The following is a 24,484-nucleotide window of genomic DNA, read 5'->3' as shown; positions in this document are numbered from 1 at the left end:
CTTGAGCACAACCTTAACAGGGACGTGTAATTGCGCCCTTCTTCTGACAGGCCTTAAGTTTCTTGCGGGCTTCTTTCTCACCTAGATTTTTTGCAGTTAGAACACTTGACTAGTAATGCTAACATGACTTATGCATCATGTGTTATGCAGAAGTATAACGCAGGCAAGCAATAACCAATAAGACCAAAGGTCTGTCGCTACGTTCTAGACAACTGTCTAAAGAACGTCCAAGTTCAAGTAAAGACTAAGTACCGAAGAGGTAACTTAGAATCAAGTCAGAATGTTCAGAGGAAAACCAGTGTAGGTTAAGCTGAAGAATCAGTGTCACCTGGCCAGGGTTTATATAGTATACAGGGTACAGGGTGTGACGTAATAATAGGTATGTATCAGTAAGCACATGCATAAGCAATGAGGCGTCTGAGTAATACCAAACTAAATATAGCATGATAAGAGACATGTGTAGTAAGCGTGGATCGAGGGAAAAAGAAGCAAGATAAGCACAGCCGTAACATCACATGTTGTACCTCCCGCTCATTGGCATTGACTTGCCTCTGTAGTGGTTGGAACTTCTTCTTGGTTCCTGGAGTAGGCTTCTTGTTAGTGCATGTGCGAGGCATGGTTAGTGGTAAGCAGTAGGGGTTATTTATGTGTTGTTTGCATCAACTGAAGCCAATGTTTGGTTGTGTTAATGGTCACGTGATCATTGCAACCGAAATTTTGAACTCGTCAAGACTCCAGGTCAAGTACACATAGCCTCAAGGAAGTTGCAAAGAAAGAAATGTAGTCACCGGTGGTCCGATGCTTTTAACGAGTAGATCTATTGCATGGTAAGGAGTATACATATTGTACCAGGTAAATAGATAGTAATATACCAGAGGGGAATAAGGAAGCTGAAAGGATAGCAAACCGATAGTCAAAATGAGTACAACATCAGATGTATTCAAAGTGTACTCACCTGATGAAAATCCTTCAAGCGATAGCTGCCAAAATGGCTGACGTGTATACATGGAATGCCCCGAGTGTGCATAATCGGTGGGAGACAGAGGTTGAGTTAGCTGTATTGCCCATTGAAGACGTTAGAGCAATGCCAGCAGCCTGTCAAATGTTCGACTCATGATCGCAAAACCATAAATGCTTACTACCATCTGATCCTTAACAAACTTGTAGGGTATGGCAGCCACATCCTTGCAAGTCTTGGACCAAAGTACCCACCAGTGGACCATGCGAGGTAGCTGTCCTTCACATCCTCATCAGTCATGCGCATAGTGTATTGGTGAGATTTGACCGCTTCGATCACTCAATCAGCGTGAAGGAGTGCATTGCACCTCCTTTGTTTGGCACTTTGCCATAGTGAATTCAAGTCCCAGCCAAAGAGCTGTAAAGCAGCAAATCATTAAGTGTCCTGTGGGCTTCATAATGATGTACCACTGTGAATACCTTCAATGTAGGTTCAAAGGGCATTCAGTGAGAGGACACGTCGGTTATACTAGGTGTGATATCATTCAGTTGATCGACAGCTTCACTGTACCTGCCCGTCATCAAAAGCAATTATTGCAAGCTGCAGGCGTAGATATGACTGGAGAGTGTGTTCGAAAGTAAGAAAATCCATCAGGTATGGCATAAAGCTCACATTGATAACACTGCACGGAAGTGTATCCAAGTGATGACAAGCGGTGGCAAGGTCTTGAACTCACTGCATCGCCTCATCATGGCGACCGGCATTGAAAAGTACAACAGCCTGGACAAGATGACATTGAAGTATTAGTATGACAGACTGACTATAAAAGCAGTTAGGAGAGTACCTTGATCAATAATAAAAGATGGATGGTCATTGGATCACAATCAGAAATTATGAAAGCAAGATCAAAAGCTTCTGTCACATCCCAGAGCTGCTCGTTGGTGCAGAGTGCAATGGCCTTGAAAATGTGGCCCAATAACAAGGGCTGGATGGCAATGGACTATGTCACCAAACAGAGTCAACGTCAACAGTGTGATGGTAGGTCTATATCCTACAATATTCAGATGCCAGGAGAGTCAGTGATACAGAGAGGTTGTTGACAGGTGTGAGATGCCAGAAGAGAGAGCTTCAGCTGCATGCATGTTGCAATTTGGCCTGAGTCAAGTGCGTTAGTGCAATGAATAAATATAACTAAAAAAAATTGGTGATGGGTGAGGGAACAACAGCATGATACTCCACCATTCTGCTTGGGGCAAAACAGGCCATACCAGCCTCATGGTAAGGAGGGGAGGCAAAGGAGCAAATACTAGATTGAGACTTACCGATTCAACAGAATAGAATAAAAACATGAAAAATAAGAACAAAATAAAAAGCTGGAATGAGCGGGATCCCAGTGGTACTGACTGAGGTAAACCAGCTCTGCCTTTTATGCTTTTCACCCCCCAGCACACCAAAGGGAGTTACACGGCAAGGTGGGCAGAGCTCTGAGGACACACAGTATGAGCTCTTCGAGACAGCTGGGATGCTCAGGATCTGTGATAGAGCGGATCAAGTCTGTAACAATGCAATGGAATGTGCAGTATAGAGAAATGCAGTGCATTGAACATTAAGAAATTATTCAGTACTTGCAGCACTGGCCAAGGGAACACTGAAAAATCAATTCGATTAGTCAGTGTCACAAGTACTGATGGACGTGACTCTCACGTGAACACTGAAAATAACGGGTTTTTTTTTCAGTGACGTAGTCACTGGGATTTGTCATTCAGGGTTTCTCACGTTTACTTTCAGGGTATTTACTTCCCACAGTACGACCAGTGACTTACAGCAACCTGTCGCCTAGGCTTTAACCTTCACCACGGTGATGTGTCTGATCCACCGCAAGGTAGGGCGCCTGATGACGGGACCAACTGATTCAGCCAGGGATGACTTGTTCGGTGAGACACGGCGTGAGTACGATCCAATCTTACGACCAACAGCTTCTTGGCATTCGCGATTTCTAATGCACCGTCAATACACCCACAAGCCCATTGTCACGAAACCGAATGACCTTGTTCCTGGACCTGCTATTTGCTGCTTCTGTGACGAACAGGCCTGGCGAAGAACAGGTCGAGGTCGATATTCCCCCCGACCCAGATCAGCACAACCTATCAGTCCATAGACGTATACATGATGTTACAGTAGCGCACTACTACATACTAGGGTCTTCTTTGTAAATTGTGCTGCACCTTGATCAATACACACTCGCAGTTCATCGAGATTCGAAACGACGTAGGACCCACGAGGTCCAGGGTGAAGCACGTCCATAACTACACCTAGTGCAACATAGTCAAGTTCAAGCATAACCCTCAGACGTCGCACGAACGTACGCATCAAATAAACAACATTTACATCTCTTACTTTACGCGTATGTGGCACGGTGGATGAAGTTATCAAGAGCAGTCGAGAGCGTAGCACATAAGCGTCGATGAAGCACGGGGGCAAGAGTTGCGTTATTTGAGGCTGGTTTGACGATCGTCGATCGATGAAGATATGTTGACTCGACACGAACTGACTGACTCGACACGGACTGGTCGCCTTGACGCGGACTGATCAACTCCACACGGTCTGGTTTAATTGATACAGATAGCACGAAACGATAAACCGCACGAACGAAAAACGAAAGATGAAAAAGAAAAACGGAGCACCAAAACAAAAGATACACAGCAAGCAGACAGCGAGACGATCATGAGAGGAAAACGTAAAATTGGAATTGTAGGGTAATCCGATTCGATTGTTTGCATTAGATGTGAAGAGATTGGATGAGACGATAATCAATAGCGAGAGCCCACAGCGAGATAGCAAAGGCAGCGGAGTCCACGGAGTGAGGAGGCGCCGCCGATCAAGGAAGCATTGAACCAAAAAAGCCACGCATGAATAGATCAGCATTCATCCTCTCGCCGTCGAGCATTCACGAATTGTTTCGAGTTCTCTCGGCCTCCGCTGTTATGGACATGTGCTTACTCGCCAACTTCTATGTCCTCCTCTTTCATGCCGTTCGAAGACGAACTGCGGTGGTCAGCAGCAGCATCAGCTGCTTCTCTCAATTCCGCGTCTACATCTGCATCACCTTCACCGTCTGCGTCTGGATCTGTGTCGGGGTTAGGGTCGGAGTGGGGAGAAGGGAGGTGTTGCGCTGAGAGGCGTGTGTCAACTAGGGGGTGATAGAAGGGAGTAGGTTTCACCCACCAGAAGACACCGCACCCCGTCGTCGTCGTCCCGGATCTTCGTCGTCCGTGGTCTGTAGAGTAGCGATCGCAGGTGGAGAGGGCGGTTCTCGGTTCCGATCCCTCTCTCGTTCACGGTCCTTTGCAGATCCACCACCGCGTTTCTTGTCCTGTAAAGGCGCAGAAGGCGCCATAAATGAGGCTGAGCCTGTAAAGATCTGCGACTGCGTCTGCGTCTGTCTCTGTGTTCCACCAATCGGACCGACAGGAATGGTATCCGTACGGTGCAATCGCGCGGCACTGGCGCTGCTGCCACTGCCACCCACATTGGCATCGGTCGTTCCCCGCCGTTCGACCCGCTTCATTTTTTTTCTGCAGCGGTCGCATACGGTACCGGGGCCTTCTGGCCCTGGGCCCCATTTTTCGACGCACTTGCTATCTTTGTAGCGCCCTGGTAAACCACATTGGCGGCAGATGCGTTGGCCGACAGCGTTGGTGGGGGGAAAGGAGGTAGTGGGTGGGATAGCGGGCGGGGGTACTGGTGCGATGGTAGGGACGATCGCATTGGGGGGTGTTAGTGGGGATCCGTTGTGAGCTGGCACTGCGTCATCAGCGGAAGATGTCCGGTCATTAAAAAAAGGTACGCACCGATATTTGCGCTGGAACCTGGTTTGCCCTTCTTTTGGGGGGCACCCGTTACAGGGGGCGCAAAAATATGGGTCTGATAAGTCCTGAGTTCGCCAGGTTGATCCAATGGACCTACAGGGGATACCTCTGGACTGATGAGCAGCCAATACTGCGCGGGGAGACTGTGGCTGTTGGTCACGTGAGTTGAGAGCGCTCCTTTCATCAGTAGCAGCGTCGAGGAGGAGATCCTCGATGTCCTGTGAAGTAGCACGGACACTAGAGCGGCTGCTGGAGCGAGAGTGAGATTTATGAGTGGGATGGATGGTGAGGTGGTGATTAGGGTGTTGGGGGTGCTGTATGTGGGGAAGCTGTTGAGGGTGGGGATCGAGGTCGGAAACGCGACCGCGGGACATGGAGATAGCCTGGGGAATATGAGGAGATAGATAGGTGCTAGGGAAGGGGAACTTACGGAGAGAGGGGGCCTGTGGTCATATTCACCACGGTCATTGCGTGGTCGTTTGGAAGGGGGCTGAACTTGTGCGATGAGATAAGAAGGGTCATCGAAGCTTCCTGATCGAGGACGTACTCCTCGAGTGGAGGGGGGAGGGGGGAGTGGACCTGGAGGAAGAGCAGTTGAACTAAGTGATGAAGTGTAGCGATGAGATCGATGATATGGACGTGGTGGGGGTTCTACGGTGATGCTAGGATTGGCAGAGTAGGGTGTGTGAATGGGCTCTTGTTGAATTTGATTTGGGATTGGGGTTAAGACGAGATGACCACCTGCATCCCTTAGAATTCGTTGAAAGCCAGCCCGTGCATCTGCAGCTCGAGATTCGATGGCTGCGAGATATTTGTTAAGTTCTTCGTAAGACTCGAGAACAACGCGTCTGCGTGCTTCTGCCTCGTCTCTTTGTCTGTCAGCATGGGCAACACGTGCCTCAGCATCTTCGATGACACGGCGTGCCTCTGCTGTGAGTGGAGCACCGTTAACGGTGGCAGCTTGAAATTCTGAGAGTAGACGTTCTGCTTTTTCGGAACGTTTCTTTGTATTGTTTAATTCTTTTGTGAGCCTGTCGTTGTCGCAGTAACTTTGATGAAGTAGATTTGCTAGTTGAGCGTTGGAATGATTATTTATAATTCCATTTGGAGATGGTAGAGTGGGGGAGTTCATTGGAGGTTGTGGTGAGACAGACATAGCTAGTGGGTGGGTGTCGCGTTAGTGGGGCATGATGGGATTCATATTATTGGATTTGAGTTGGGTTGATAAGAGACTGTCGGTGAACACGACTTCCCTGTCACACTTACGGTCACTTGTCACCTCTCACAGTTGTTATCCCGGTAGCAGTCTCGGCCGGGTTAATCTTGCGTAGGTATAGCATCATGCCCCCGCTCAACTCCCAGAACAAACGTTGCCGACGCACATCATTTCCTTTTAAAGTAAAACCCATTTACCTAATTCAGTTTTAACGCCATGGACCCCGATCACTTATTTCATCCCGCCGATTCGTGCGCCTCTGGGGTCTTGCCTCGTGTCGGCGCTCATTGAACCTCACGACCGCGGCCCCCATTATAAATCTTTCCCCCGTATCTCCTCTTCTGTATACTTTTATACATATCTATATCTATGCATATCTATCTATCTATCTATCTAACTAACTACTTACTTACTCTTACCTCCCGCGCTCTTCGGTACTATCCCGCCTCGTGTAAGTCTCACTACTCCCGATTCTTCCCGCCCCTACTCGTCGGTCTCTCATCTTAACCGATCTTCGCTCTCCTTTCCTCGGCAATGACACGAGGCAATACACGAGGCCCCGCACCGCCCATCCCGCTTCCACGTATGTTCTATGTTTACACCCGCCCTTGATGTTCGGTCCGTTTATTCCAATATAATCAATCCGCCCATCTCACCCACTAAGAAGAGAATCACACATTGACACCGCACCACTGCAGCGTGCCCGACGAATTCCAGAAGTTCTTCCCTTCAATAACTTAAACTTTGTTTTTGACCTGCTGCTATCCCCCCCCTCTTCGCTTTCCCATTCAACTTCCTTTTTCCTCACTCCCAATTCGTCACATCCTGTGCCTGGCGTCTCATCAATAAGTTATTCTTTTCCAATCCTCATTCGTACAGGGTCGTATCCAGCGTTACTACCCTCAGCGGTCCGTTCATGTCCACTTTTGATTCTACCAGTGTTTTCACCGCATGCTACTTCATCATCATCAGGGCTCAATTTCCAGTGTTGACATCATTCATATTCAGCCGAATTTTCATTTCCTTCAACCGGCACAGCATACAACCTCCCTAATTCGCATGTCCTCGAGACGCCAAGAACTATGATGTCCAAACTCATTTTTCATAGCTCGTGTCATCCTCGAGGTTCCCTCAACTACGAACGTTGCTCACCATCCTCTTTGCAGAATGCCGTTCTCGACTTATCGGCGGCTGTGTAACTCTACTGTCACGGTGATCCTGCGTAACGCATGTAATTTTGACACCCCGTAATACCCTACATACAACGCCGCCGAACTTACTCTGGCTTCGATTCTCCGCTCGTCGGCGATAACATTTGCATCTACTCTTTTTCTCGCCGGTACACCGTCCTCAAACCTCGGGTTACGTATTCCTCGACACATTCAATCACTTGTGCTGCCATCGAGGATGGTTACATAGCCCGCAGCTCTAATCCCTTTTTACGGATTCGGCAAGTTACATAGCTTGCACTGAATTATACCGGTGACGTTGCGTTCTCTCCGCTATGTACGCCATTCAGTACAATCAATAGAATCTCACTGTGCCCTTCGATCTACGTTCCGTTCAATATATGAAATGCCGTATGTGCTTTGTATTCCATGGCTACACCCGACGTGTAGGGGGCTAGCGGCAGCCGAATGCAGCAGACAAACCCAACGAGTTAGAGTCGCATCGATTCCCGCAGTAAATGGGGTTATTTTCTACTTCTCGTCAACTAACACTGCACTTGCAGCTTTTACGATCATTCCACTGAACTTTCAATCAACCCTGCACTCGCAGCTTTTACCCCCATTTTACTGGATTCTGGTGGCATGGCATACTGATGAATGAGCGGCTGTATCTTGCAGTTGCCACCTCTCCAGGCCAGAAGACTGTCTAGAATTCAGGGACGTTCAGCTTTCAGATGCCAATGTAATTTTGGGCGCGTGCTGCATGTGAACAGCAGAATTTAGGCGATAGTTGATGCGGCCTCCAACACCCCGTCTCTAATGAACTCAAATACGCGACCTCAACGGCACCGCGGTCATGGACACCATCCACAACTTGATGACACACCGACACGCACAGTGCCAACCGGTATCCGATCTCTGCCCTAGATGATTTTCTGATAACAATGCCTTCGCCGATCTTGACGCCTCAACACTGATAATAACACACCACAATCACGATGTGAGCGCATGACAATATAACTTAAACAGGCGTTTCTCAGCTGACTTGGATTATTCATGGGCAGTGCACCCCGAGCGCAAGCGCACGCACTGGATGTACTACCAAGCCTCCGACGTCGTCGCTACTTCTCTGATTTTTGCTACTGTGTGCCTCGAGATACTCTGGCGCTCAATCAACCCGAGGAATTACGAAACGTTATGATTTCATTTAGAGACATGTGGAGTTACCTTGGGGTCGCACGCCTAGCAGCCACGCTCGTCTCGACGTATTATCCCACTCCAATCTATTTGTCCGGGCTTCTCTTGACAGGCCTCGATATGATGCGTGTCCAGCTCGAATGGAATTTGAAGTGCAGGGTTTTAGAAGCGGTCGCTATTGCTCCAAAGTTTTGATCTCGACGTTTAGACTTTTTGTGGGGCAGACTTGATGACATTCAATAGCGTTGACCATGTGTAGTCTCACTATGTGTACGTTATACGTACCTTCCACCCCCAAACCTCTACGTCTAAAAACAACAATCTCAGCCGCGAACATTATCGTGGACCCACTACGGCACGGCACATGACCCCTAAGCTCGATCGAGGATCCCGGAGCTCACCAAATCCATCCACTCGCTCCCAGCTGCACTTCCTGTGCCTTCTATCTACATACAGCATCAAGCTATCCAAGTTGCGCAACACACCTCAGACTCGCCTTTTCGATCCTGTTTGCCTCACAGCAAACCCGTTTTCTCTCCGATCTCGGCAAGCCCAGGCAGCCACGCACATCATTGCTGCATCGCCGCACGCGCGTTGCACAAAAGTAATAGAACGCTGAGACAACGCTTGCCCGCTTTCGGTGCGCCGTGGAGCCCAAGCTATATGCAACTACCCCAAGGCTTCATCTTAACTCACGCCTCCCATCACTGCCAATGACATAAGTAAGTTCATAATCCAGACACCGCATGTATCACGTTTCATACCGGACTTCTTATAATTCAACGCTCAGAATGATTCATTACTTCTTGTGGAAGGACTCGTTATCAGACCACGCATCGGGCGTTGTTTTTGGTTTGTTGAATTTATAATCCGACCTGCCACCGTGCGGATTTTGTTCTGGGCTGGGACTTCGGCGTGACGTCGTTTGCCTCGTGTTCGGCGCATGTACGTCACCTGGGCCGTGGCCCGTGGGGATGGGCGCTCGTGCGGTGTTACTTCCCACCGCTCGTCTGCTTCTGTGTTATCTGATCAACTGTGGCTGCGCGTGTGGTGCGTTGGTGCTGGACGATTCGTGGACGATTTATCTGGCTGGCTTGGCTGAAACGAGGAAATGTTTTTAAAGAAAATGGGATCCAGAGCTCCATCAAGTTTTCTACGAATGATCAAGATTTAATTCTATCCATCATGTTTTCAAGTTGTCCACTGGTCTCTCACCAGAACTCGAGAACATAGAACACCTCCGAAGACATCGAAACGTCAAGTAATACAGCCCTCATCAAGTGACCTCCGGATGTCAAGAACCCGTCCTCCCGATAGTTTTTCTAACACGATCATCGCCGAATGTAGAAGCTCGGCTGAAGGTCAGTCCTGCCCGATCGAGGCGTATATGATTGCTTCTCCAGAACTCGAACTTTAACGTCTCGAGTGACGGAACGCCACTGTCCGTTGTTTTTTTGTAACAAACTATGGTGGAATGGGAAAGGGGTTGGACTTCGACAGGGATGCGAGCCGAGTATCCCGCCTAGCATCATCGTATTCGCTGGCATTTCGTCACTGGCTTTCCCAGAGGTCACTTCTGGACATCTCAGCTGCCATACCTACGCCATAAAGAGACAGCATCCCCTGTCGAAGCGAAAGGGGCTCTAGCGGCTAGCCGCGAACCTTGCCAAGTGACAGAGATCCGTGATGGCAGTCCTAGCGATGAGACTCGTCCCGCCTTCGCCTGCCTTACTGGTACTCGGTTGCAACGCTCCTAATAGGCCACTTCATCCATTGAAACTTCCTTTTACATCTTTGGTTCTCCCTGACTTGACTATTGTTTTGACATTATTGTCCTCGATGGGGCGTTTTTGCGCCTTGTTCTTGTTCTCGTGATTCATTATTCGGCCGCTGCATATCCGCCAGTTTAGATGCAACACCATTTTAGGCCGTATTCGCGGGAGGGCGTAATTACGAGGCGGGTACTTCTCGGTTAGTCGTTGTTTCTTCGGTTGCTTGTTTGTTCTACGGTCGCTGAATTTTGATTAACCCCAGGTCAAGGGCGCGGTAGTCGATTTTTGGATTAGTTTTTTTGGTCTGGTTCACAGGTTCTTGGATGATGATGATGATGATGATGATGATGACGACGATCAGAAGATCTACTGATATCATCAATGTCTGTTCTTTGTCATCCCTCTTTGACGAAATCAGGATTTGACAAGTCGTACCACACCGCTGAACGCAGTAAGTGAACAGCTAAAAAGATTATCGAATGCAGTTTGATTCCAAAGCAAAGTATCAAGCTCCAGCCGATGACTCGGATTATCACGAGATCTGATAGATTTCCGTGTATCCTTGACATCCCTATGCGATGTTATGATATCACGAGTCACGCTCAGCTGAACGAAGTAATCAAACAGCGAAAAATCATGACATGCAGTTTCATGCCAACGCATATGCAGCCCAAGCAGATGGCCCCGGCCCCCCGCGATAGGCTTCCGTTATGACTGCGGTCCTGAGCGCTCCACTGCCATCGTCTCGCACGTCGTGCATGTCCTCGATCTTACACGCTCTGAGACAAATCTGTGTCGAAGAGCCTCGTGTCCTGCGCGTGTTAGCAAGTTTGTGCGCCACGTCCCAGGACTACCTCGTGCTTTCCACCACCCCCTGAACATCTCAGGCAGCGTCGTCTACCCATTTCCTTTCCAAGGACTCCTAATGCAGAGTTCCCGGGAAACCTAGGTCCTAAATTGAGATATCCAATGAGAGATCATATCGACGAGACTTAACGGGCAGGCGATCTTCCAGCGAACTGTGTATTACTGGCGTACCCTCTTCCGACTCGCAAAATCGACTCACGCTTGGATTAGGGGGGGCTCGAGATCAGTCGACCAATCCTCGTTCATTCGTAAATTAATGATAGTTTGTTGATTAATTGGGATGTCGTGGATTTTCATTTTGTTCTTATCTGTTCGATTTGTAATTGAAATGCGCTCTCGCCTTTTTATTTCCTCGGCGAAGTAATCCCGATGTGACAAGGCCCTGAGCTCGTCGGGCTCTTGAGTCCTCAGAGAAGGGTCTGGCAGCGGCGTCGGCTGTCAGCGACAGCTTGGCAGTGTTGTCTTTGCCAGCAGCGTGACAGTGTCGCCACTCGGCCAGATACGACATCGCGCCATTGCGGAAGAAATTCGTTTACGGCTGTATTGCGTTTTACTTTCGCTTGCTATCATCCCTTATCATCATCCCTGTTCGCGTTCCGAAGACTATGTGAATATACAATAAGTAGCTGTACCCTATACACTAGATTAAGCAAAATATACAGCAACGAATCAACTCATCTCTATCACACCATCACTCATTCAGCCGTTAATAAAATCTTTCGGGCCCCAAAATTCATCAGGCTCAAGTTCTTCCATTAACTCATCCACCAGGATGAGCAGATAAGGGATGTCGACATCTTTAACGACGCCGACGCCATCAGGATACCATATCTTCCTCTCATCATAGGCCCACTTCCATCGCTGTAGATAAATACAGATCAGGTGAAGTCAGCCACGTGGTGATAGAAAGATGACCCACCAGATATCGGATCAGTTCCTTGTCTTCAGGCATGACCTCTTTCCACTCTTCGCTCTCGTAGCTCGTGCAGAATATTCGGTACGAATCCAGGGCGTACCGGCCCACGCCTGGATAATGTGAGACGGGCGTGGGCGGATATGGTATGGTCGTTTTGCGGGTCCTTTTCGCGGATCCAGGACTTTTACGTTTTCTCGGATTCACATAGGTCGGAGCGGTGATTTTACGTCTTGCAGGAATTTCTACGCGACAGTTGGATGGACGAAGAACGTCGGTAGGAGGATCATCTAGATATCGTTGGGACATCTCCTTTAGCCATGCTGCCCGTTTGTTGTAAAGGCCCAGTGGACGTAGAATATTCACGAGCTCGTCATTATCAGCTTGTTACGAATTCAGAATTCATACTAGAGTTTGGAATATCGAGCCTACCCTCGATCATGTCCCGAGGAGTTTGCCAATGGTTTATGAGCTTCCAAAAGACAGGAATAGCGTATCGACCAGTAGTCACGTTCAGTAGCTTTACGGCGATCAAGAGCTGCCATGGATTATCAGAAACAGCTTCTGAAATGATAAGTCAGGACAGATCAAAAATACTGGTAAGAGACATCGCGAAAGAAGCACCTTGTATCAAGATCGGCTTGGCATTTGCGATGTATCCAATGAGATCGTTGAAAAGATCTTGATGGTAAGTCGGAAACGCGGACATATTCTTGTGTGTGAAGAGGTCCTCCGACGGAAAAAAAGAAGGCACCCATGACTTGCCAAGTTGTGTGACATTAGAAAAATATTTCGAAGTTATCGGGGTGGTGGTATCTGGGCTGGTTCTATGGATGACGTCTGTTTGCGTAGACACCTTTTTTATCGTCTTTGATTTACTGGTTAAAGTGGTAGACTGGAGGAGTGATACGATAGGAGTCTCGACCTTGCGACGTTTTCGAGGTTGGGAAGAGGGTGTCATGGTAGGGATTGTAGACCGCACTTCACCAGGCATAGGCGTCAGGTAGCATCTGGTGATTGGAATCTTCATCTCCACGTCTGGTGGCTCGACACATACATCGTCCTTTGCGAGAGGCTGGTGCGTTTGACGAGAAGCATCAACGGACACAAGTAGGTTGGAGCTTGCGCTTCTTGTTCGCCCTCTTCCGCACCTTTACTAATTCGTCACGCATCAACAGCGGTGGGTCTGCATGCTCAGACTTGACAACAATTTCTACTGCATCAAGCAGTTTGCGAGGACCGCTGCGCCTGCGTTCACTGGCAGAAACACTCTTGCCTGAGATAGAAGTCTCTCCTGCGTGAACCTGCTGACCGGTAGCTGCGGATTTACTCCTGGGACGCTTGGATTGGCCTGCTGTTGGATGAGAGACATGCTGCTCAGATACCTTCTTCGAAGCCCGAGGCTTTTTGCTAGTAGCTGGAAGGGTATCACTATCTCCAGGTAAGGTGAGAGCACGTTTCCTCTTTGGTGAAGGATCAATTGGAGTATAAGCATACGAGCGCAGAAGCTGTGAAAAGGTAGAACGACGACTTGGAGTAACAGACGAGCTCATCGACTGAGCAAGGGTACTTAGTCACGCGTGGACCGAATGTAAATGACGGGTAGTCCCGGGACCAGTACATGGCGTCAGAACCAGAAAAGGCAAAGTCAGGTATAGTGACTCGTGTCAGGTTCTGGGTAAGAAGGGTATCCGCTTCTCCTGTACATTGAAGCCACCATCAACAACAACAAGTGTCTTTCTCGAACTATACTCATTTCTTATATTCTTTCATATATCTCTGGTATATCTTTGATTTAGTTCTTGCATTCATTTACAAGAACATTGAAGACATCCAAGCCGCCACCTCCGTCCATACTTCATTGCTTATCTATCTTCTAAAGCATTTCTGAGGACTATTTCTTTCACATCTCTTAATGCCATCGAGGAAGAACCGAAATGCAACCCGTCAATCAGCTCGTCCTCCTGCTAATTACTCTCCAGCTCTCCTCCCTATCGACTCTCCTTCTCCAACTTCAAGTTGGTCTCCAGAACAGTCTCCTCTAGTTCTCGAACTAGACGAACCACCTGATCCTACTATTCAAATTCAACTCGACCTTCCTCCAGTGGTAGCATTAGAAGACGAAATTTCACCCATCAAACATGAGGGTGGCCTTCTTCTGGCAACCCCAGAGTCTCGTCCTTCGCCTGTGCGCTCAGATGTTATTAAGCTTCCCCCAATAGAAGACAATTTTACATCTCAGCAAGTAACGCTTGGCCACACGCGATCTCCTGTGCTTGCCCGGTGAGCCCTTTCACTTTCTTTGTCTGTACCGGAACATTTTGGGGCACCGCAGCTCTTTCATACTTGAAGGAAATGCAAGGCGTGGCCTAGTGTTGTCTTTCATGTCACACTATATCCTCGCTTAATGCCCCCATCAACTTTCCTGTGTCCTAACACATTCCATCGACAAGCACAGCAAACACCCACGTGCGCCTATATTCCATACATTGACTTCTCATTCATTTTCCCCGACTCCTTTCTTTCATTAGACACAAAAGGCAAAAGAGCTGAGATTGTATACTTCTAGAGAACCAACCATGCTTGAAACCTTCTCCCGTACTGTGCGCAATTATGTGCCGACTTCCATTCCTGTTCCTGCCTCTGCTCCCTCTCCGCCGCGGGTATCGAAACCTGTTTCTTTCGGTAGCTTCATGGCCCCTCCTGGTCCCTCAAGTCTGTCTCCACCAGGTCCCAAGATACCCATCGTTTCCCCAACGGCCAGAAAACCTCTTGGTACTGGCATAGACGGAAATCGGTCGACCTGGAGAATGAGAACAGGTGGTCAACTTGATTCAGCTGACGTCAATGAACCTGCTATATTCGGTTCTGAGGACGAGGACTCTGAAACTACATTCTCGGACCAGCCCCTGACGACTTATCCTACGGCTGCCGAAGGCGACTCCATTATGTGGTCCCGTTGGGACACCCTCATTGAGAATGGTTCGCGACCTCGGTACGTCAATTGTCTCAGGCCAAGACGGTATTGTAACAGATGTGTCATCATTCAGGCGTATACTTATCCTTGGCTATACCAATGGTCTTCAGATTTGGGACTGCACAATCCTGGGATCAGTGTCCGAGATTCTGAATCTTACTGATTATCCTTTTGGGTCTATTGCCTTTGCTGGTGTGCTTGCAACCCCGCACTCCTCTAGGGAGCGTGACTCTGACAGTTCCGGGTCCTTGATTGGTGTAGTGTGCGTCAAGTTTCTGCTAAGTACATAACATACACCTCTGATCAACGGAACGTGCAGCTCTAGGTCGAAAGATCAGTCAACGATGTCTATTTATTCATTGCGGGCCCACAAGGTCATCAAGCATCTTCCGTTTCATAATGTGTCAACCTTTGCTTCAAGTGTACACTTCATTGTTATCGTAAGTGTTTACCTTGTCTACTGACCGGACTTTGCTCACTAACGAACGACAGAGTACCACAAATCCACCAACTCTACACATTCTTTCTTCAGCATCCTTTACAGAGCTACATACTATTTCTTCTCTCGCTATTATTCATTCTTACACCCAATCATCAATTCCATATAAAGCCAATACCAATAACACTGTATCATTATCAGCGATAGACTCCATCAACACTAACAACGCTTCTCACGATCACCCCGTCCCTATCTTTGCCCTTTCTCATCGCATCTTGGCATATGCTTCCCCACCCCCTAGAGCAGACTCTCATGCCGGAGCCGTTTCTCAGCCTCGTACGCACCTCCGCTCCCCGTCAAGTACCCTAGGAATATCTCATGCCACTGCGCTCAAGGTCGGGGGAACCGTCCTCAGCGGGGTGAAGTCCCTTGGTGGAATGGCATATTCCGCTGCTGCGGAGTATGCGAAATCTCGCGCGGGCGCGGGAGGAGATCAGTCGCGCGTTGCTCAGGGGCAGTCATCAGTGATGAGTGGCGTCAGTAACCTCTTCTTTTCACGGAGTGCTCCTGCGGCAACCAGCGGTCATGCAGACACGAGCGAAGTTACGTCTCCATCGGCGGCGCTGTTTCCAAATACCCAAGACCGACAAGAGGAGGCAGATTCGTCGACCCTATCCCCGGGCCATCATATTACAGTACTGGATCTGGCTTCCCTCTTGGCCAGAGACAATCCGTCCGTACGCACCATTTCCGAATTCATCGCATTTAAGCACCAGCCCTTCTCTGCTCTCAAGTTTACTCCTGATGGGAACTCCTTGCTCGTATCTCCTAGGGATGGTCAAGTTGTTCGCACCTTCCAGATCCGGCCTACGCCTAGTGTTTTACTCCCTGTCGACTCCAAGAAGTATTCTGGCGAGCGTGAAACCGCACTCGTCGGTCGACAGTCCAATGCCGAACCGAGTTCACCATGGCACATGTACAATCTACGCAGAGGTCGAACAAGCGCCATCATTGATGAGATAGAGGTTTCGCCGGACGGGCGGTGGGTTGCTGTCGGGACTAAGAGACCGACAGTTCACGTCTTTGCTATCAATCCATATGGCGGTAAGCCTGACTTGCGCAGCCATATGGAGAACAGGGTTCGGAATACAAACGAAGCCGTAAGCAATCTTTCTCTTCCTGACCTGTTCGGTTTGGCCCATAAATTGTATTAGCAGCCATTATCGGTTGAATTGTCATCGCTTGTGCGTCTCAGATCCGTCAAGCTGTCCGCTCATAGCGGCGTCTGGCCGGGAATCACCTTTACGTTCCTTCCAAGTGACACGCCACTGCCTACCAGCCTTCAGCCTCCACCTTCTGCCATTACTTCATCTCCCAGCACGTCCTCAAGTCGATCTGACCTGCCTTCTCCGCTTCGGACGCGAAAGACAGCCAACTTCCAGGATCTTCTTCTATTTGATCCTTCCGATGGTGTGCTATCTTTGAGACGTGTCATGCTTGAACAGCGTCCTCGGGATGCGGGCACGTTTTCGTATTCATTGGCCAACTTGCCGACGAGCATGTCACTTCCCGGAACAGGCACCACTGGTCGTCTCAGCTCATCGCCACAGAATCGTGGCATCACATCGACAAAGACTTCTGGTCTAACCCAGATGATGTTGGAAGCAGCTAGCGAATTACATGGGCGGGACACTATGATCGCTACTTGGCAGCTCAGACGGCACCGAGATTGGAGCGAAGTTAAACACGTGCAACATTTGAGCGCAAGATCTCCGGGACGAACGCACAATGCCAAGTATGCCCTTCTATCAACAAGTCACTCAGATTCTAACGCGGATTGTATCAGTGTTAGCTCCCTTGCACACGCGGAGCTGTCTACATGTTCCAGATCACCGAGTTTGGTACCTCGTTGCATCTATCTCGCTCACCAATTCAGCTTTTGCACTTTGGGTGAAGATTACCACGCTCTCATTCGCCGCCATCAACTAGACATGACAGGGACCAAGATCGAAGTGCGCAAGGAGGTCGAAGTTAGTGCATATTCTGCAGGCACTGGAGAGTCCTTTGTCGAGGGGTTCTCTCCCCGCGATATGGGACGAACGGCATCTTCCTTTGACGAACCAATCGCATCTGCTATATCTGCCGATATGGACTACCCACGTTCATCTCGGTCTGTTATCCCCATGCTTCCGAACGGGGCGCCAGGTCTGAAACCACGGTCCTTCAAGAACCCCATTCCCATCCGCGCCATGACGTCGAACATCACCGAGGGCGTCGGGGAAAGCTTTGGTCGCATCCGAAGGGAGATCAATCGAGTTCGTTCTCCACAGCTTGTTTCTCGACCAGAAAGTAGAGTCTCGGCATCTGTTCCTCTGGAGTTTGATGAGCATGATGAAGATGTGGTGTTCCCGGGAATGGAGCCAGATGATGACGTTGTGGATGACTGTACGTCCAGGGGCGGAGACGCCACTGACCCCTCGATCGATACGCCTCCCACCGATGATGAGCCGTGCGACGAAGGCACGGAATTATGGCATGGTTGGACAGAAGAGGACAAGCTCGCCGTGGACGAAGCAGAGCAGTTTGACGATGTTGTTGGATTTTTGGACGAGGAGCAGACACCGGCAATCCAAGCGGAGCAAAGGAGGGCGAATAGGCAACAGCTTTGGTAGCTACCACGTTGGTGGTGCTGCGCTTCCTGATGCTTACTACTACCTACGTTTGTAATGTGTACTATCTGTCATGTAACACGCGGTCAAATGAAACTAGTGAACTTTGTTTGCAATCCAAGATAAATGCTACATGATGGTGGTGATATCAAGTGATACACGTGTTGGTATGTAGTGAGCATGGGCGGCGACCAACGAGAAACAAGAAATATGCCAATCTAAAATATTACGAACGAGTCAAGACACCATTGTGCCTTCCGACGGCGCGACCCGACGTGTCACACGGGAATGCAGGTCGTAGAGCTGTGGAAACCCGTGAATCTGTGCAAGAGCGAACGTAGGCTGGGTTTGATGGTCTATAAAGGTACTCTGTGGCGTGCGGTGGCGACGGGCCGAGATGAGAAGGCGGACGTGGGCGGGGATAACTATAAGTGGAAGTTCTTCGGGTTGGGGAAGGCGATCGCGACCAAAACGAGTTTCTGTGCGACCCTGATCCACCACGATGATTAACCTCCTTGAATTCTTTACTGCAGCCCTCGTACACATCCATTGCGTAGTGGGAATCGTCGTCAGAAAGATCGTCATCTGATTCTTCCGAGTCTGTTGCGGGTGGCGAGGCTAGCGATTGACCGTGCCCCAACCTATCCGAAGGGAACGGCGATTGGTCACATGGACCACGCCCATCCATGTCAGCCAAATGGCCCGCAGACAGTCTCGTGTGATTTCGCCAATGGCGACGCATGTTGGAGTTGACATTAAATTCGCGGCCACAGCCTGGATATGGGCACTGATATGCTATAAGTGGATGTCAGCTTGTGTCTTCGTGGGGCGTTGCGGACGAATGAAGAAGTGATGCAACGAGGCAAACACGATTTGTCTTTAAGACGGACGACGCCGAGATAATCAGATATAAACGTACGTTTTGCTCCCGTGTGCGTGTTTACGTGGATCTTCATACTGCTGGGGCGATTGAAGCGCTTGCCGCAATGAGGACACTGGTGCTTCTTACCGCGCCCTTCTCCGTGCAGCATCGTGCTTAGGTGGTCAGATGATTTTAGGTATGGTCTCCTTCCGTCATTTGTCATGACAGTGGATGCAGAATTAGGAGGGTCTGATACAGAAAAGGACAAGACGGAAGACGAAGGCTGTGGTCTGGTGTCTTGAAGATGTTGGGTTGGACTAGGGACCTTGAAGGCATCGTTCCGTGGGCTTTGGGGAGCATATACAGCATCAGGTGATCTGTGTTTATGGCGTTGTTGTGACTGCCGAGGGGGAACAAAGGAAGTCATAGAAACGCGGAAAGCTGGTGTCGATCCATTAGCGATCCCCGCCCCTGGATTTCCCTGAGAGGATGATGATCCGCGACTACGCAACTTAGTGCTAGAAGCGACATGCTCGAGTGAGGAAGTGACAGGGTCAGCACGAAGGACATTGAAGGAATAACTAGCGGCAGTTGGAAGAGTGTCTAAACCCTGTGGTGTACGATATGATAATTGACGATTCGGGGCAGACTCTGAACTGGAGCTAGATGGGGGTGGAGATGGGAGACTACGAATGACGGAGGATGTATGTTCTAGTGCCGAATCAACCGGACGATACGGTTTTGGACCGCGGTGACGAGCTATACTGCCGCGGCGGATTTGATCCTGGTGAATAATTAAGAGTATGAGCTAAGATCGACCGTGTAAAGCTAAGGTCGGTATCCTCACAGAAGTTAGTGATAAATCAGAGTCCTGAGACAAAGTCTGTGTCCGAATGGAAATTTCTAGACATCGGAGAAGAGTGAGTGGGTTATAAAACTAGAGAATAAGAAAGTGGGGTACCGGGGAAGATGTCGCGTATGCTAGGGAGTGGTACACTCTGGTGGGACATGATTTGATTGTTAGGGTCTTTAAAGACTGCGAGGGCGAGCGGATGCGCAGTCAAGGGTGGTTGCACCTGCTGTGGGCTTTGGGGGCTAAAAGGATTTGAGGCCATATTTATATATAAACGAATGAGGGAAGAACCTGAAATGGGTGATGAAATGCGGTGTTCTAAAGAAGGGCCGAGCGCCCTTTGATGCGAGCGCCGAGGATTAGCTTGTTGTAATGGACATCACCGTGGACGCAGCAGGAATAGTGAATCCTAGAATTCAGGATCAGTTTTCGGGATTCATAGAAAATACCGTTTACAATAAAATATTGTGTATATATCGATAAGATAATAATAAAGAAACGTTGAAGCGAACGGGATCTGGAGTGAAAGATTAGCCTTGTCATCTACAGAATAGGGAAATAGAACCGAACCGATTACATCCTCCGACATATCGCGTACACTTTACCCTGAACATTCTAACCAACACACGCAAAGTACTCGTGTACTACTAGCATAGGCCACGAGATGGCAGCTCACTAGCAAGCGCGGTTGACCATGTCTACATGTGGTAGTACAACTACATCCGATTTTAGTATCATGACTCATACTTTTCATATAGTATTGCATAGCTCTGGAACCTCCCGTGACCGTGCTTGGTACGTCCCTCGGATTTCCCGATCTCATCAACTCGGTAGTACTAATAGATGTTCAATATCATCCACTACTAGGAGAAAATATCATGTCTCAGCTCTTTCAATTCCCTCCTGAAAATCTTGTCATTTTCAGACTTGTTCATTCCATATTAAATCGGCCGCCGGTCGCTAATTTCGTAAATCCGCCTTACCGCACCTTACTTACCGCATTATTATATACGATGATCCTTTCCCCTTTTTGATCTCTGATCTCCGCATATACCTTCTCTCTCAATCTCCTTACTTATGTACTTATCCGCCGATCTTATCGTCAGCTGAGAATGTACAACACCTATCCTGATTCTCATTCCTGAAATGGCCCGCTAATACCTCCCCCTTCTCACAGCACACCTAACGCAATTTTTCTACAGTACGTGTCTTCATTTCTGCTATACCTATACAGGCCACTCTCGCACGATGGTACTGGTCCTCACCTGCACCCCTTCGGTTCTACAGTGACTCACTCTTAATACATTTATTTGACAGTGGCCACAGATCGTGGTCACCTTTCATCACCATTTACGTCCACATGACTTGCGCCAACCCTCTCCGAGGTGATACTGTCCTCTTACATCCGTGGACATAGAGTTTGCACACCACAGGGTAAATACTAACGATAGAGTCTGTGTCAACAACAAAGTAGATGTCCCCCAGTGGATTTTATCCGCGGTCCTACGCACACGTCGGATGTAAAATCGTAGCTTCCGATCTACTAGCGCTCCAAGCGGACTCTTGGTCATGGGGGTTGCACGGTGGATTCATGGTGGATTAATAGGATGATGGCCACCGCCGAAAATAAACCGATCCGCTTGTCTATAAATTAACTATGCCCGCAACTGTGACACTGATTTTCGGATTGGCGCGGTGGCTTTCCTTCTTAGTCCTGCTATGTTTAATATTCTCTTACTATTGTGGGAACTCGCCGTTGAGATCGACAGGGCACATGCTTGCCGCCGGTTGGATGGCCGGATTTTCACTGCATTAAGTCTTTAATTGCGTTATCGATCAAACAGTTGCCAATACCGACAACAGCTAGCGATGAAAACCTTGCAGAATCCCATCCCAAAAAAATAAAATAAAATCAGTGGGAAAACCATCATTGAACCATGCGAGACCATGTGCTCGGCCTGGTAACTGACACTAGAAACACATTTAGCACTTCTGATCTAGGCATCATCGGTACCGCGTTAGCAAAGCAGGAGCGGTACACTTTCTATTTAAAGGGAAAGAGCACTAGAATTACTCTTTCGAAGGTCCTGCGTCATGAGCAGACAATAAGCTGTCCACAAAATCTGCGAACGAATCACAGACTTCATCGGGAGGATGGACACCATCCTTGGATTCATCCCCTGCTCGGTATTTTCCTGTCTTCACTGGGAATCCACATTAATCAACTCTTGGCACGGCAACTTGCTCAAGTCAGTACCTAAGATCCTCCATAGACGTAGGTCCATGGCGCCGCCCCCAAGGTCTGTTTGAATATCGTCGCCGATCACCGCAATGCATTCGTCAGGACCGTCAACCTCGCAATCGAGGCTCTCAATCACCGTTTGGAAGAAAGCTTTACTCGGCTTTCCAAGCACCTCGGCTTCTTTTCCAGTAGCATTTTCCAGAGCGGCGACAAATGGTCCTGGACCAAGCGCAAGCCCACGGCCCGAGGATTCTATGAATCTGGCTTTGTGTAAGGCGATGAGGGGAATCGATGGTTTCGGATCCTCATTGCACCGCTTCTGCGAATCATGTTCCCCAACAAGGATGCGAAATACGGAGTTGAGATGATCATAGTTGAAGAACGTAGGAGCCAAGCCAACAATTACCGCGTCATAGGGGACGTTAGGATCGTACAGTCCTGCGGAAATGCATTCATCTTTAGCGGACTCAGGACAAGAGGAAATACGGCCTTGAAACGGCTTCAGCTTCAAGTAGTTGCATACCAGGATTGATCGCTACCTTCTGAGACCCCTTGTCCGGATAAGATTCCGTACCGCCTTAAGGCTGGTCCACAGTTCTTGCGATTCACCTATTTGCACGTCAAATCCAGCATCTAGCATCTTCTTCTGAAGGACTGAGGTAGATTCTTTGCTGGTGTTGCTACAAAACCTGAAGGGGAACCGAGCGCGCCGCAACTCAGCAAGAGCTTGAACAGCTCGATGCGTGGGCATCGATCCAATCATCAGTGTGCCAGAAATGTCTATGAGCAATGCACGGATGATTGGTCTTGCTTTTTCAGCCATGGTGGAAGTGGGCGCGTTGCTTTATCGTTATCAATGATGGTGATAGAACTGCGGTTCACGTTGGTGACTAGCAACGTTGTGACGCCAGACGGTCTAGACTACCATCTCGATCACGTGCGGCCAAATGCTCTCGTAAGTATTGCCTCGCTACCAGTTTGCCCTTTGTATGCAGTATGTATGTAATCCAACAGGAATGAAACCAAACGCAACGATCACATAGCGTCCTGACCAAGAAGAAAAAAAAGTCCTACTCACTACTCAGCTAGAACCCCAGAGAACTTCAGCATCCACCTCTCGCGGTCCACGCCTACCCGATGATGCTGTATCATGTTCTTCATCATTGGGTAGTGCAATTCTCCCTTCTCGATTGGTAAGTCGGCGGTAGAGGAGTGTTCCAAGGAGGGCCAGGGGGTGAAGTACCGTGAACAAAATAACGGTAATCTAAATAAAAAGTCAAAAATCAAGCAAGAATGTCATATAATTCGGCTCACATAAACAGGTGCAGGTTTTGGCCTCGCGCTCCATATACTTGCACAAATCCAAGTAGCTGCGACAGCCCACACAACATCACGGTGCATCAGTATTACGATCAGGCCGACGAGATTTGCACCAAATGTGACTCCAAACCCAGGCCACGCAAAACTTCCGTAATCTTCGGGGTTGCCGGGCGAGTAGAACAACCCCAATGTAATGCTGAAAGGTATATACAATCAGTTATGCAACTTCTCTCACCTTCAAAGACAAAACGCCTACAATAGTGAATAGGGAAACAGCAATGATAGAGGAAGAACGAGGAAGAAACGTAGTGGGGCGTGAATCAGCGCCATGTCAAGAGGGCGGGAGTACGTGGGCGGATGATATATGAGAAGCGTGATGTTCGAATACAATAAACATAGAACGAGAAACCCAAGAAGTATCGTGGAGAGCAAGAAAAACTCAAGGACCTGTTCGCGCATAGCGGATTGGTTCAAGGTTCTCTATATCAAGTATATGTACAACGTACCCAAGTTATGACCCAAAGAGCCATCAACCAGTTTGCAAAAACGAGGGAAAGCCCAACTCCCTTCACAAGCGTTGTCTGTAGTATGCTAAGAACGCCTCAAGCACTCATAGACAATGCGTTGCTCACCTTCGTCTCCGGCTTCCTGGCCATGACAAGCAATATGCAGTAGCCTATTTGTCCAAGAAAAATAGCGACTACATAAGCGGCGATGAGGCTTGGTGAAGGAGATATTGATGTAGGGTGCAACTTGATGATGGACCCTAAACACCAACGGAATGAGAACTCCAAAAGTAACGAAGCATAAGTAGGATGCTCGCCGACTGAAGGCTTGACAATAACCGAGCACACAACTAGTGCCGCGATGTTTATCAGAAGTGACAAAGGAGTGAGGACCTGCAGCCTGTGCAACTAATTCATTACCATTGTGGTCCAGAGGGGCTGAGATACGATACACACCTCACAAGGGACAGGTAATCCCTCACTGCGGGATGAGAAATATCGAGAGGCAATGAATCCATGACACAGGATGTAACGTTGTAAAACTCTTGTGTTGTTGACAGTAGATGGTTGCAAGAAGCAAACAACGGTGGTTCATGGAAGCATCAATGATGTGATGTCATCGAGGAGCGCTAAAGGTAAACATAGAAAAACAACC

At 48.8% G+C, this 24,484-nt stretch overlaps 7 protein-coding genes across 7 annotated transcripts; 2 read left to right on the top strand and 5 right to left on the bottom strand.

The window, feature by feature from the left end:
* Positions 1-3,526: 3,526 nt before the first annotated feature.
* On the bottom strand, positions 3,527-6,168 carry EDB91DRAFT_1348880 (uncharacterized protein). The gene is made up of 5 exons (XM_041325994.1): positions 5,258-6,168; positions 4,988-5,210; positions 4,810-4,935; positions 4,184-4,756; positions 3,527-4,130 (listed from the first exon to the last, which is right to left on the bottom strand). Exons 1-5 carry the CDS (start codon positions 5,981-5,983, stop codon positions 3,955-3,957), a joined length of 1,824 nt encoding a protein of 607 aa, XP_041174270.1. The 5' UTR covers positions 5,984-6,168; the 3' UTR covers positions 3,527-3,954.
* A 1,443-nt stretch (positions 6,169-7,611) lies between these two features.
* Positions 7,612-7,952, top strand: EDB91DRAFT_1149692 (uncharacterized protein; the record flags this gene model as incomplete). The annotated part of the gene is made up of 1 exon (XM_041319379.1): positions 7,612-7,952. A coding segment is annotated over exon 1 (251 nt), but the record flags the coding sequence as incomplete, so codon positions are not given.
* Positions 7,953-11,614: 3,662 nt separating this feature from the next.
* Positions 11,615-13,505, bottom strand: EDB91DRAFT_1149688 (uncharacterized protein). The gene is made up of 6 exons (XM_041319378.1): positions 13,347-13,505; positions 13,068-13,293; positions 12,586-13,036; positions 12,394-12,525; positions 11,968-12,344; positions 11,615-11,909 (listed from the first exon to the last, which is right to left on the bottom strand). The coding sequence occupies exons 1-6, from the start codon at positions 13,454-13,456 to the stop codon at positions 11,748-11,750; spliced, it is 1,458 nt and encodes a 485-aa protein (XP_041174268.1). The 5' UTR covers positions 13,457-13,505; the 3' UTR covers positions 11,615-11,747.
* A 127-nt stretch (positions 13,506-13,632) lies between these two features.
* EDB91DRAFT_1149677 (uncharacterized protein) lies at positions 13,633-18,160 on the top strand. The gene is made up of 7 exons (XM_041319377.1): positions 13,633-14,244; positions 14,531-14,956; positions 15,012-15,200; positions 15,258-15,378; positions 15,431-16,537; positions 16,592-17,172; positions 17,224-18,160. The coding sequence occupies exons 1-7, from the start codon at positions 13,877-13,879 to the stop codon at positions 18,047-18,049; spliced, it is 3,618 nt and encodes a 1,205-aa protein (XP_041174267.1). The 5' UTR covers positions 13,633-13,876; the 3' UTR covers positions 18,050-18,160.
* Positions 18,161-18,283: 123 nt separating this feature from the next.
* On the bottom strand, positions 18,284-20,023 carry EDB91DRAFT_1348877 (uncharacterized protein; the record flags this gene model as incomplete). Its single annotated transcript, XM_041325993.1, has 5 exons — positions 18,284-18,535; positions 18,591-18,841; positions 18,966-19,692; positions 19,756-19,811; positions 19,870-20,023. 5 exons carry the CDS (start codon positions 20,021-20,023, stop codon positions 18,284-18,286), a joined length of 1,440 nt encoding a protein of 479 aa, XP_041174266.1.
* A 1,429-nt stretch (positions 20,024-21,452) lies between these two features.
* On the bottom strand, positions 21,453-22,902 carry EDB91DRAFT_1149669 (HAD-like domain-containing protein). The gene is made up of 3 exons (XM_041319376.1): positions 22,553-22,902; positions 22,019-22,492; positions 21,453-21,965 (listed from the first exon to the last, which is right to left on the bottom strand). The coding sequence occupies exons 1-3, from the start codon at positions 22,824-22,826 to the stop codon at positions 21,832-21,834; spliced, it is 882 nt and encodes a 293-aa protein (XP_041174265.1). The 5' UTR covers positions 22,827-22,902; the 3' UTR covers positions 21,453-21,831.
* Positions 22,903-24,451, bottom strand: EDB91DRAFT_1149658 (uncharacterized protein). Its single transcript, XM_041319375.1, has 7 exons — positions 24,286-24,451; positions 24,147-24,229; positions 23,956-24,089; positions 23,830-23,904; positions 23,580-23,770; positions 23,318-23,519; positions 22,903-23,267 (listed from the first exon to the last, which is right to left on the bottom strand). The coding sequence occupies exons 1-7, from the start codon at positions 24,345-24,347 to the stop codon at positions 23,085-23,087; spliced, it is 930 nt and encodes a 309-aa protein (XP_041174264.1). The 5' UTR covers positions 24,348-24,451; the 3' UTR covers positions 22,903-23,084.
* Positions 24,452-24,484: the final 33 nt, after the last annotated feature.

Source organism: Suillus paluster (assembly GCF_016628075.1).
Source record: "Suillus paluster strain FC165 chromosome Unknown EDB91scaffold_54, whole genome shotgun sequence".
In the NCBI taxonomy this organism is placed as follows: Eukaryota; Fungi; Basidiomycota; class Agaricomycetes; order Boletales; family Suillaceae; genus Suillus; species Suillus paluster.
This window is presented reverse-complemented; position numbering and strand designations above follow the sequence as displayed.

What these genes read in the sequence shown, in the direction of transcription:
- EDB91DRAFT_1149688 (XM_041319378.1), bottom strand. Translation starts at nt 13,456, where the DNA reads ATGCTTATACTCCAATTGATCCTTCACCAAAGAGGAAACGTGCTCTCA. An exon ending in GCAAGCTCCAACCTACTTGT is followed by an intron (nt 13,037 to 13,067) that starts GTCCGTTGATGC and finishes CAAACGCACCAG; the next exon opens with CCTCTCGCAAAGGACGATGT. An exon ending in TCCTCGGGACATGATCGAGG is followed by an intron (nt 12,345 to 12,393) that starts GTAGGCTCGATA and finishes ATTCGTAACAAG; the next exon opens with CTGATAATGACGAGCTCGTG.
- EDB91DRAFT_1149669 (XM_041319376.1), bottom strand. Translation starts at nt 22,826, where the DNA reads ATGGCTGAAAAAGCAAGACCAATCATCCGTGCATTGCTCATAGACATT. An exon ending in GAATCTTATCCGGACAAGGG is followed by an intron (nt 22,493 to 22,552) that starts GTCTCAGAAGGT and finishes AGCCGTTTCAAG; the next exon opens with GCCGTATTTCCTCTTGTCCT. An exon ending in ACGTCTATGGAGGATCTTAG is followed by an intron (nt 21,966 to 22,018) that starts GTACTGACTTGA and finishes GTGGATTCCCAG; the next exon opens with TGAAGACAGGAAAATACCGA.
- EDB91DRAFT_1149658 (XM_041319375.1), bottom strand. Translation starts at nt 24,347, where the DNA reads ATGGATTCATTGCCTCTCGATATTTCTCATCCCGCAGTGAGGGATTAC. An exon ending in CCAGGAAGCCGGAGACGAAG is followed by an intron (nt 23,905 to 23,955) that starts GTGAGCAACGCA and finishes AGCATACTACAG; the next exon opens with ACAACGCTTGTGAAGGGAGT. An exon ending in CAAAACCTGCACCTGTTTAT is followed by an intron (nt 23,268 to 23,317) that starts GTGAGCCGAATT and finishes CTTTTTATTTAG; the next exon opens with ATTACCGTTATTTTGTTCAC.
- EDB91DRAFT_1348880 (XM_041325994.1), bottom strand. Translation starts at nt 5,983, where the DNA reads ATGTCTGTCTCACCACAACCTCCAATGAACTCCCCCACTCTACCATCT. An exon ending in AAGGAGCGCTCTCAACTCAC is followed by an intron (nt 4,936 to 4,987) that starts GTGACCAACAGC and finishes TCATCAGTCCAG; the next exon opens with AGGTATCCCCTGTAGGTCCA. An exon ending in AGGTTCCAGCGCAAATATCG is followed by an intron (nt 4,757 to 4,809) that starts GTGCGTACCTTT and finishes ACGCAGTGCCAG; the next exon opens with CTCACAACGGATCCCCACTA.
- EDB91DRAFT_1149677 (XM_041319377.1), top strand. Translation starts at nt 13,877, where the DNA reads ATGCCATCGAGGAAGAACCGAAATGCAACCCGTCAATCAGCTCGTCCT. An exon ending in GAGAATGGTTCGCGACCTCG is followed by an intron (nt 14,957 to 15,011) that starts GTACGTCAATTG and finishes GTCATCATTCAG; the next exon opens with GCGTATACTTATCCTTGGCT. An exon ending in GGACGAACGCACAATGCCAA is followed by an intron (nt 17,173 to 17,223) that starts GTATGCCCTTCT and finishes GGATTGTATCAG; the next exon opens with TGTTAGCTCCCTTGCACACG.